The sequence below is a fragment of the Nilaparvata lugens genome, chromosome 4 (genome assembly GCF_014356525.2).
Source record: "Nilaparvata lugens isolate BPH chromosome 4, ASM1435652v1, whole genome shotgun sequence".
Classification (NCBI taxonomy): Eukaryota; Metazoa; Arthropoda; class Insecta; order Hemiptera; family Delphacidae; genus Nilaparvata; species Nilaparvata lugens.
This window is the reverse complement of record NC_052507.1, coordinates 69,028,918-69,041,758: the sequence shown is the minus strand read 5'-3', so window position 1 is coordinate 69,041,758 and position 12,841 is coordinate 69,028,918. Positions and strand designations below refer to the sequence as shown.

The 12,841-nt window shown below is 33.5% G+C and overlaps 1 protein-coding gene across 2 annotated transcripts in view; it reads left to right on the top strand.

Annotated features, from left to right (window-relative positions):
* LOC111049984 (COMM domain-containing protein 4) overlaps positions 1–12,548 on the top strand; it is a 123,690-nt gene extending 111,142 nt beyond the window's left edge. For both annotated transcript variants that reach the window (XM_039426331.1, XM_039426332.1), the window contains exons 6-9: positions 1,069–1,134; positions 5,114–5,153; positions 7,824–8,168; positions 12,264–12,548. In XM_039426331.1, the coding sequence (XP_039282265.1) occupies positions 1,069–1,134; positions 5,114–5,153; positions 7,824–8,168; positions 12,264–12,316 (504 nt within the window). In that variant the 3' untranslated portion in view covers positions 12,317–12,548. The remainder of the gene's footprint in view (positions 1–1,068; positions 1,135–5,113; positions 5,154–7,823; positions 8,169–12,263) is intronic.
* Positions 12,549–12,841: the final 293 nt, after the last annotated feature.

Here is a 12,841-nt window from a genome sequence, read left to right as displayed (position 1 = left end):
TAGAAATATAATAAATTAATGCAGAGAATCGGCATCGCTATTCTCCTATCTTTATCCACTGCCATTATAACGTGGACCTCACTATACCAATTCTATCCAAAATAATGATGGAGAGAGATATCATATTGAATTTCAAATATCTATTTACTACCAATGCTATCCAAAATAATGATGGAGAGAGAAATCATTTTAAATTTCAAATATCTATTTACTACCAATGCTATCCAAGATAATGATGGAAAGAGAAATCATTTTGAATTTCAAATACAGTATCTTTGCAAAAAAACAACTCTTCGTGAGAAATATCAATTAGTTAATTCATCAGATATGAAATTATATAATCCCAATAGATTAATTATTAATGTATTGTGAAAACTGTGAAATGTATTGCCTCAAATCAATCTAAACCCTATTTATTCATTTCTGTCTCTGCTAGACTTAATTAAACTACCAGGCATTCCCCCTTCCCATCCCCAACCTATAATTTTGGGTGGAGAATGGTCCATTCTCGCCTCATTCACCTGTGTATTTTACTTTTACGTTTTCATATACTAGTAGCTACATAATATTTTCTTGGTATAACTTTTTATAGGCATACACGTAACTTTATGGCTCTTTGAGAACTACTTAATAGTCCATTATTATATTTTGGGGAAACGTTGATTTGATCGTAATATACGGGTACTCAAAATCTTGAAAACAGTTTTACACCCTCTCAAGTTCTCAGTAAAACTTGTGTATCAAATTTCAACTTTCTTGTCCCAGTGGCTCCCAAGAGAGGAGGAAAACATATAAAAGTTTCAATTTCTCCATCACACACACACTTTCTCAAATCCTTAACTGAACCTGTGGTTACCAAATCACTTTTTTGCTCAAGTTTTTCTCGATAAGGTGAAGAAACGCATTGGAATTGCGAAGAAATGCTTAAATCTAATACTAATAATGGCGTGTATTTTGTTCTCTCAGGCAATAAATTTCTGTTGTGTTGAGAATATTACAATAATTTTCTCAATTAAATTATGCCTTACACTGTGCACTTTTCTGTAATATATTTTATTTTTGTTTCAGAGTTCAGTTAAAATGAAAATCCTTTGCCAAACAGTTGCCAAGTCCTTGGTCGATAACGAATTGGATGTAAGATGATTTGCATATTATATATGTTTTAATTGTTTCAATGATACACAAAACACAATCATTAGAATGATTAGGGAAGGACAAACAGACACAGCCCAAAACTGTTCCTTCCCCCGAATTTCGATTCATTATACTAATCCAAAAAATGGTGTATTCAAAACGTATTCTCAAAACAATCTTCTATAGAAAAATTTTATATTCTAAATACCTGTATAGCATGTTTCTTCAATTCACAATGAGCAAAGCATTCCAGCAATTTTTTGACCATCACCATTTGCATTAGATGTATTATCTGTTTCCATTGGATTATCCTGACCATATCTGATCAGTCTTCGCCACCAGTTGGAAGCTATGCAACGTTATAGAAATTCACTATAAGTTGACAATGTAACCGTTATGGAAACAATAATAATATTGTTACTACAAGCAATAATCAATTATTGTTCATCGGTCATGAACGTGCAAGTCCTTGAATCGTTTGATTACAGGTGTCACTAGATGCAGGTCGGAACTTGTGCGATGGAGTTATAGCATAGAGAAACAATAGCGTAAGTAGATATCCCATGGTATAGGGCGTTTATGTCGCAACTTTTACTGTTATCTCAAGCCGATTACTGTCGATTTTTACTGTTTTGACCGGGGAAGAGTATATGAACGGCACAATATTAGAGACTACCAGCGTCATAAAGCATCACAGGAAAGAACTACGTGGACTATCAGCTTGAGATAACTGTAAAAGTTGCGACATAAACGCCCTATACCATGGGATATCTACTTACGCTATTGTTTCTCTATGGTTATAGTCAGGATGCAATGTGCAAATGTGGAAAGACTAAAAACTTTGACCACCTCATGACCTGTCCAAATATGGAAATACATTGCACGATGGAGGATATTACCTAAGGAAATGACAAAGCAGTTTCTGCGGCTAAATTTTGGAATAGTATTTGACTCTGTGCCCCTGACAATAAAGAAGAAGAAGAATCAAGCATGAAGTAGTACATTATGGTTATTGTCTCAAACGTGATCGCAATACAATACTAATGTACCATTAATAAAAACAATATAAAAACATGAAGTACCCTTTTATTTAAAACTTTAAAATATATATTAGTACTTTTTTACTAATGTACCAATCTGTGTTGCAAGTCAGAGGAAGTTGCAATTTTGTATGTTACATTGCATTATATCGCACAAGCAATAACTAACTTTCCCTCATATTTATCGCGGCTTAATTACTGTATATGATTTCTGCCGGGAATTCTTGAGGCCACTGTGTTGGAATTTCTTCTATTATCCACTCTGATGCTCGCTAATTGAACTTGTCAGTCTCTTCATGAAGATAATCAAATCAAAGAGCAGTTTGTGTGCAAGATTGGGAGGAGAGAGAAAGAGATAGGTAGATAGGCTGCCTTTATTTCAACCTGGAGAGAGTGAGGGAGAGAGAAAGTCAGGAGAGTCAGCAGCTGACGTCAGGTATATCAGTAGGTTGTGTTGCTCTGTAGCTGTAGTTTGCTGGGATGGCTGCTTTGTCAACATCAGACGAGCGGCCTCTGGCATTAACCCAATATGAGGGCGGATATCAGCCTCCTTTGTCTGCGTACTGAATAATTACCGGCAGTACTTTACTCTGCGACCCCCAAAGTCGGCCGAGTCTTCTTTGCTCAGATACCAATGCCAATGTTGAAAGCCACATCAGATACACCCCAATTACCGAGCAATTATTCAAGTGTAGAGAGCGTCAATGTAAAAAGTGTATTCTCTTTAAATGAATTGAATAAACTATAGTGGGATTCTTCAGCACATAGATACATGTTACTCTAATATTTTTCAAGCAAGAACTCTCCCCCATTGAAGGATATCCCTGGGAAGGATATTTATAATATTCTTTCCAAAGAATGGACATTGATATGTCCAAAGCTCCGCCAATTTTTGTAGATGCATTACAATATTATCTTGTATAGTTATTCCAAATTGCTTTTTTTCATATCATTATACAGTTCAATAACTATTTTCTTAGTTTATGTTATGTAAATGCATCTAAAACTTTGCTGTACTGTAAGCTATTGTATTAGTGTATATGCCAGTATATAATTATTGTAATCTACATGAATAAAGTACTCAATCAATCAATCAAACCATTCACAGACGTATAGTATTCTTGGGGGAATTTCACGCTATCTGTAAACTATTATTGATGTAATAATATATAATTTTCTATTTTATTGATTCATACAATCATTAGTACATCATCAAAATGATAGGAAGAGAAAAATAAGATAACCTTGTGCTATTCCTAACAATCTAAATATACTAACAGTTAGTATATATAGATCGTTGGCTATTCCTCTCCCAAATTTAGATAAAGATACACATAAGTTACTCCTAAATAGGTTAAGTCTTGTAGTTGTTAACATCACAACATTTTCAGTCCTTAATTATTTTCACAAAGAAGATTTTCAAATTTAGATGCTTCAAAACCAAACATAAAATAAATATTTTACATTGTTATCACTAAAATAGAAAATATTCACGTAACCTACCAAAGAAATAATTTTGCAGGACCAAAAAACAAACTTAATATTCTAAAAGCACATATTATTAGCAATGTAGTATATTAAGAATTTAATTTGGTAGTTTTACACAAATTTGTGATGCAATGTGGAAAAATAGATTGATTTGATGTTATGAAGATAGTAGAAATTAAAGGACGTCAGAATTGCCATTTCTCTGATACCACCGCCTTCTATAGTAAAGATTCAATTCATCCATCTGATGTAATATATAATAATACTCATTGTTGAATCTTGTTAATAATGATCCAACTCTACTTGAAATATATTTTATTTGCCAAGAAAATATTTAAATTCTTTATTTAAAAAAATGAACAATTAAATACATCCCAAAAAACAAATACAATATTGTTTCCTAATTTCTAATATGTGTTCCCTATAGGCTACCCTGTAGGGTACCCCTCCTACCATAAGGATATACAGTACTTCCTCATGTTTAAAAATAATTTATCATAAAATTGAGATAAAATATTTTGGTAGCTCTTCATAGTCAACTAACGATTTGGCAGTGTTTGACAGGAAAGGGTAGCAAACTAATGTTAATCAAGTGCTGTCTCTATAAGGTGAATCTCACTAAAGTTACATACCGTACTACAGTCTTGACACTGAGGTGTCATACATGACATTGATCCATCTATATTTTTTAATTTTGTAAGTTAGAAATTAATTCGCTTAATCAAAGAATTCAGTATTCAACTTACAACTCACAAAAATAAAAGAATATAGATGGATCAATGTCATGAAAATGACACTTCAGTTTGGATACTTGTGTCTTAACTAGTAAATTACTACTAGAATCTTACTAAGATGTGATAGAATATTATTATTACTTTAATAAATTAATAGAAAATAAATATTTTTCTATAATTCACCAAATGATTTGTTAACTATCAAATTATTAATTCGATAACTATTTAATAATTGGGGTAACTGATTTTTTTAATTATTCCTCTAAATGCAATTGGAGATGCAGTGTGCAAAGTTTAATGTCTAGTATCGGAGTATGTTGTGATTATCTATAAAGACCTCCAAACAAGATTTGATGGATCAATAGAAACTGTCAAACATTGAGCTCTGATATTTATTTAAATTCCACAGCGAATACATAGAAAATTAATCATAGCCAATAATTTGTCGACTTATGAGAATGTTCTTAAACATGAATAAGAGTAATGGACACTCGAAGAGCTCAATAATTATAATCAAGCAAGAAGCATTTAAAAGTGAAGTTTTTATGATGTGACTATTATTATAGAAGAATTGAATACACTTCAGATGTATTTTGTATTTACATTGTTGCAACTACTGATATTATATTTTGACATTTCCCCATAGGAATATTATTATTGTAATAGATCTCTGTAATTTTTTTAATCATGAACTAACCAATTCCTCATTTTTTCCAGTTTGAGAAAGTCAAGAAGCTGACTGCTGATGCAAAATTAGGTGAGTTATGACCACAAATAGTGGTTGAATTTGAAAAATGAACAGTTCTATTGCTAACTATTTGCTAGATCTAAATTTTGAATGTTTGGAGCCATACCATTGAGAAAAGATAGCATAATGCTACATTTCTCTATGGCCATACTGTAAGTAATTAAATTTTATAGGCATGATATTTCAAATGAATAAAGCCAATGGAACTGAATGAAGAGATTAGAAGTAGCACCACAGCCAACAAATGTTACCACAAATATTTATCACTAATTCTGGAAAAGTATTCAGACCTAGAAATTTTTTGTCATTAATAATGCTAGTTTATTAAAAGGTATTGTTGGTATGTGCCTTGTGAAATTATTCAGAATGGATGGTTATTTATTTATTTATTGGATACAGCAAACAATACAATAGTCGGAAAAGAAAAAACAGGCTATTTACCCAGAATTTCTATTTCCTGATTTTGTCACAAATCGTCCATATATTATGTAGGTTATGTCCACTTCAGTTATCTGTTCAAACTCCGCAAATTTATGACTATACAAGATCAAATCATACTGTAGCCAAATATTTCAACAGGGCTACTTGAATGTTTAATAATTATTATAGTAGAAAATTACTAGTACCCTTTTTATATAGGCTAAACACAACTAGTTTCGAGCACTAATGCCATTTTGACTCATGAAAATGTCATAAGTGCTCCAAACTAGTTGTGCTTATAATTATAACAAATATAATAAGAATATTAGTAATTGAACACATTATAGTAATTTCATTTTTTATCCCATTTCATCTTTTAAAAATTCTTCAGTTCATACCTTCTAATTCATTGGAAAGTTAGATATTTAGTAAGCTATTTTTGTACATTGGTGTACAAGCCTTAGAGTAGACTCAATTCATCAGTGTAAGTGAACGTGTCTGGTGCAGTGAGAATATTATTCCCATAAGTTCGAATAGGACTATTCATACCTGCGCATCTTAGATATGTATATTCGTATCTTCCTAAGTCTGCTCTGACCGCAGATCGCTCTTTGTGTGTCCAGGCCCCAATGTAATATTTCAAATCACAATTCTTTGCTAGTGATCAGATATGTTTTCTATGATAGAATAGAATATTATCTTTATTAGCCTCAATAGTACATCACAATTTGACATAAAGGCCAGTCAACACAATAAAATACAGCTAGCAATGCCATTGAGCTAATTAGGTAGTAATAGGAATTTTACGTAGTATTTGATTTTATTCTTAGTCTGTTGTAGAATCATTGTAATCTTTATTACGATGTATTTTACACCTGCAAATATAATAGGTATTTCATACCTGTAATAATTTATTACACCTGCATCAAGTGCATATTGACAAAATAGTGTTGTATGTCTATAATATTATTGACAATAGAAATTGATTGACGCTACAATATTTCTACTACTGTTCATTTTTTACTTGTGTTGTACATTTTTATGCAGAAATAAAGTCGAATTTATTTTTTGTATTTCTATAATTAGCGTATTTTATGATGATTGTATTCTATAATTAGCTGTAATCAGTACTATGTAATCAGTTGATCATATTTTGATCACCCCACGACACCATATCATGAGAGAAGTCGAATTTATTTTTTTTTGTTTCTATAATTAGCGTATTCGATTATGATTGTATTCTATAATTATTAATTTCATAATTAGCTGTAATCAGTTGATCATACTTTGGTCACCCCACGACACCATATCATGGGTGAAGCACTAATTTGACATTATTCCCCAGTCAATAGACTGTGTCGTAAACTGAACTAAACTAATTGGCAATAGATAGTTATTTGTATATCTAGAGTGAAAAGTACTGTTTTTTCTCCCTGAGGGAAAAGTTTGAAGCCCGAGGCGAAGCCGAGGGCAACAATTTTCCTTAGGGAGAAAAAACATTTTTCACACGTGATGTACACAAAATTTTTCCTCCACCAACATTTTTATAAAAACTGCAAATAAAATAATTTTAAAAACTTACGTGACCAAACAATGTGTTACAGAAACAGAAACAGCTGGCTTGTAATCACAATTCTCCGCCGACAGTGCTAAAAAGTAAACAGAAACAGCTGGCTTGTAATCACAATTCTCCGCCGACAATGTCGGCAAAAGTTGTAACAACAATGGCCGCCACAACTACAGCTATGATGAAGTTCCCGTTTCAAATTTGATTAGTTAATGAGGAATTTGCGTTGGCTGGTATTTTGAATAACATGGAATAAAAAAAAATTATACATTTTTTTAGTATAGTGATATGAAGTTTGTAATAATTTTAGCATACAAACATAAATTTCATAATTATATTGATCAATGGTCTGGTTGAGGTATTGAATTTAGTTGGTCTAATGACTACTCTATATGCTTCCTCATCTGAGCTTAGACCTTCTAACCTATTTCAAATGTACAGTTTTAAATAAAGATGCTTCCCATGTTATTTAAATGGAGTTTCTTTTCCTACCTAGGGAGTTTTTCTGTTTTTTAGTACCGAGAGCGAAAAAGTGACACATTAGTATTATGTTCCAGGGAGTAAAGTAAGCACTTTAGACAGGAGGTGGAGGGAAAATATATTTATGCTACATTATACCTGTTACTGTTGGATAAAGTCAAATTTATTACTATTGTTTGAAATTAGTATTGACGATTGATTTGTGTGTGTAGAACTGGACGACATCAAGACAAGCCTGCTGGCGATTGCGTTCATAATGGAGAGTTCGACCCGGTACAACACGTCTGACGCGGCGCTAAGCAACGAGCTGCAACAGATAGGGCTGCCCCACGAGCACAGCCAGGCCATTTGCCGAGTCTACAACGAGCACTCGCCGAGCATCGCCGCCTGCCTCGTCGAGAAGAGTCTGCGGACGTCGCGGCTGCGGCAGGCGGTGGCCTCCGTTCATGGCGGCCACTTCGACCTGCAGCTGGACATATGGCGGGCATCCGACCCCGCCCAGGCGCACACGCATCACGTGACACTGTCCAAGCCGCAGATGGCGCTGCTCATTAGTGGTGAGTACAAGGTCTAAAGAAACAGTTCAAGACACCAATGTTCATATTGACCGGCAATTTTGTGTTATTTTTGGGCGGCACATTTAATAATCCAATCCAATTCGAAAAATTATTCCTAGCAAATTCATGCATTATGTCAGTTCAGGTTTTTGATTTTTTAATAATGAAATTTCAATAATGAGTGGACCAATAATTGTTCTTACTCTTATAACGTAATTATAATATATAGATGTTATGATTCATAAGGCATTGGGACAAGACATAGAAATGCGAGGCTAACCTCAAAAAGAGTTTTTAAAAGTTACCAATCAATTAAATCTGAGAATCTACAATAGAGTTTTTAGTTAGAATCTAAATACTCTTAATCTGTTGGAAGAATTCATTTTATAATTCTAAGCCAAGCAATATCCCATTTTTTTTAATTACTAATAACACATCATGTTATGTTTAATCTACAATGATAACAACTGATGAACAAATTTGAAAATTGGTGAACTAGAATAACACAAAATGCCATCATGAGATCGTGTCTTGAACTGTTTTTTCAGACCTTGAGTGAGTACGAGCCACATAGGTACACAAGGTAGCCTACATTAAAATTAAAAATCGGAGTACCCTTGACGAAAATTAAAAAAATGGCACAAATATTATTTTCATGTGAAAATGACATTACAAGTCGAAACATGCTGTGAGAAATAAAATAAAGTTGGAAAATGGGTACTTTGATTTTTAATGTTTATGTATAGACGAATAGCCCTTACCAAGAAAGTGAGTATACAAGGTAAAAGGTATACTGATTAGTATCTAGAGTCTGAGACACCCAGAGGTCGATCTGCTGGCAGAGGTCAGAGCGGTTTTGGTTACAGAATTCACCTAAAAGCTGTAGGTCCACTCATTTCTCATCATCATATGTCTTATTACCCACACAAAAGCCTATAGAGAGGTCCACGTTATAATGACAGTGAATTAAGATAGGCGAACATCCTTGCCGATTCTCTGACTTAATTATATTTCTACATTGTTAAAAACGGATTTCATTCATTCATTTATTGTACAAAATACTACAATCATAATACTAGTAGTTCTGTGAACAGTAGACCTCACGCAGTATTCTCATCCACAAGTACCTGATTGAAACTATAGACCTTATGGAAATACAGCAATAGACTGACTTCTCCACACATCTGTGTAATCACTTGTCAGCTGATTTATGATGAATAATTCTATAGTCTGATTTTTACACTAATATTGGCGTATGAAGGAGGCTCCATTTTCCTTTTATATTATCCTTCAAATGCAAGGATATACGTTATCCTTGCTACGATATCCAATCGCTATACATCGACGCGCAATTAAAAAAGGAACATACCTGTCAAATTTCATGAAAATCTATTACCGCGTTTTGCCGTAAATGCGCTACATATAAACATAATAAACATTTAAACATTAAGAGAAATGTCAAACCGTCGACTCGAATCAGGACCTCCTAAATACCAAGGTATTGGTCCTGCTTGAATCTTAGACCTCACTTCGCTCGGTCAATAATTATGACATTGTGAAAAACTAGGCTGAGTCTGTAACTTACTATTTATCTTCAAAATTTTTGATAAAAAGTTAATGTTGTCCAAAGGTTGAGGTTATGAGTATTTTAATACGTTGCGGAGCTATAGAAGGATAGCGCTATCTGTTTCGTCAAATGATAGACAAGGATAGCAACAACAATGTTAATCAAATAATGCTATTATAACGTGGACCCCATTATAGAACTTATGTGGGTATCATCCTCAGGAGAGAAATATGTATTTATACCTCCTTTTTTATGCACTAAATGTATTAGAAAATAATGCATTTCAAATCAAATCAAATTATTTATTTGCCATACAATAAATACATATTCAAAACAAATTACGCCATTACGTAATTCCATTTACGCACAGATATGAGCTTAGCAAGCTAAGTAGGTGTGCGACTCACAATTCTGTGATTTGTGATCATAAGCTGTGTGCGACTCACAATTCTTGAGCTGTGATTCAACCATGCAGGGGCATTCAACACTGTCGTGCGTCCCCCAGTATGGATATGATAAGATAAGAGGCACTGTCATGAGTTCCCGACATAGCCACTCTCGACACTGGATAAATTCCCACTAAACTGCCTAGTGTTACCCAAAACTAAGACTAGAATTCTCATAAAAAGAATCATGCTTCAGCCTACTCATGTTGTTGTACGTCATCTGGTTTACAGATAGCTTGCATCTTCCCACCGTGGTGATTAACCATGGATGAGAGGTGTCTCTCCTCCCCAAAAGGCTGTGCAAAAAGCTCCCAGAAACCCTCCACCAGTCACCCAACCCCCTCCTACAAACTCAACTTAATCAAATCTCTCGCAGCTACTGATACTCAACTCACATCAAATTTTTATCCTCCTTAGGCTAGTTTCACACACATTCGGTTCGGTTTGCTTTCTGTTCGTTTTCGGCCAATTCCGATAAGTGTGAAACGGTAATTCGGTTTGAATTCGGTAACGAATAGAAACCGCATAGAACCGATCACCCACTTGACACTAATAAATTCCATCAGGTTCAAATTCGTTTCTAGCGAGAGGCTAAGATAGCTCTGATCACTGTCTATGTGTCCAGCCCCTAAGCCCATTGACCACTTGAATGATTCAAGCTAGGTGCGACGGTGTGACCTCCTCGTAAACGGCTCTCCACCAACAAAAATCCATTATAATATTATTATTCAGAAAACTGTTTGGAACACAATTTTTTATTTGCAGCTCAGCTGGAACTAGTAAAGTGATAAACTTTAAAAGTCCCACCTCTATCCCCTGTCTTGAGAAAGTGTAAGTCACATTTTCGAAGTTTTTTCATATAAATGAACCAAAACTTAGATTACTAAAATTAACGTAGAAATAGACTCTGACACCAGACCTGAGCCAGCCAGGTCACTCGATATTATTATTATTATATAACGTAGAAATAATGTTTGAAAACCTCCTCTACTTTATACAAATATTTCCAGCGAACAAAGTTTTTAGAGATGTGTCACCAATTATTCTGTTGCAAGAAACTATATCTCGAGACCTATTCGTCTTACCAACATGATCATTTTTTTTTAAATCCTCCATTTCGAAATCAAAACATATTATTTATTGCCATTTAGAACAGAACAATTGTCACATATTATTTCTAAAAACATAGAGGGTCCTACCTATGCACCATCTCATTTTAAACGGAGATTGATCTGATCATGGTCAAAACTGACAACGTAGCACATTATAATAAATGCTACCCACTGTAATAATATCTTCATATGAACCTAGATTAGATTTTGAACGTAGATAGTACATAATTATATGATCTCAAATTTCATGAAAACTTTGAATAGTTTGAGCATCTTAAATTCATTAAAAATCTCATTATTATATTCATGCATACTATAATGCTGCTGAAAGCCAAACTTCAATTACTAACATTAATTTACAAATAATTTTTAAAAACCTCCTATACTTTATACAAATATTTCTTAACGAACAAAGATTTTAGACATGTATTACCAATTATTATTCATTTGCAATGTAAGAAACTATATCTCGGGACACTGGACCTATTCGTCTTACCAACATGATCATCCTTTTTTCTTTTTTTTTATTCCTCCATTTCGAAATATTCTATTTATTCACCACAACATGCTTCAACCATTCAACATGCACATAAAGTAGTTTGATTCAATGATGTTTATTTTGTACTACTCCCACTTTAAAATGACCGTAAATGGTTGAAACATGTTGTGATAAACATTCCAAACTTGTAATTAAGAATTTCTATTCCATTCTACTAATCTAATGCTTTTTGATAAACATGTAGATAAAAGTAGAATGACAGTAGCTATGAAAATATTGAAAATCGAAATCTTGTTTGTGGCTAAATATTGAGAATTCTTCTTCACAATAAATTACCCTATTCTTTATTTTCTATTCTATTCTATTCTATTCTATTGACCTATCTTACAGTGAACATTATAATAACATATTGATCTTAGATTATTAGAAAATTATATACATCTATAAAAACTAAATTTTCTTTTGTTTCAGAGTTGAAGACAGTGAAATCTCAGATGGCTCAACTGCAGAATGAGATCCAATGAGCATCAATTGAAAGGCGAATCGCTTAGAACATGGCATATGGGGCTTCATTCCATCAACATTACTGAGGTGTTTTGTTTTAAAAGTTTATGGTATGATTCAAGTTGTGACATTGCTGCATATTTATATGATCTGTAGATCATTCATATATCATAATATATATTGGTATACACTATCATATTCTTATACTATATTCAAATATGGTACTCATTTTAATAAATGTATTGAAAATTTCTAGTTGATTCTTCTTATCTTCTATGGAACCAATACTACATTATTTGTTGAATAGAATTTGCCAGCCAGGCTAACCGAGACTACTAAGGCGTTGCACACTCAAGTCTGCTAGCGCTACATAGTCGTGGGTTCGAATCCCGCCGGTAGGTATGGACGATTGATCATGTCAGATCTCATCAAATTACCCACGCACAAGCTCATTTGGACAACGTCCGCAATAAAAGCAATAATAAAACTAGTAGTTCTGCGAACAGTAGACCTCGCTCATGAATAGCCTACAACTTTCAAACTAA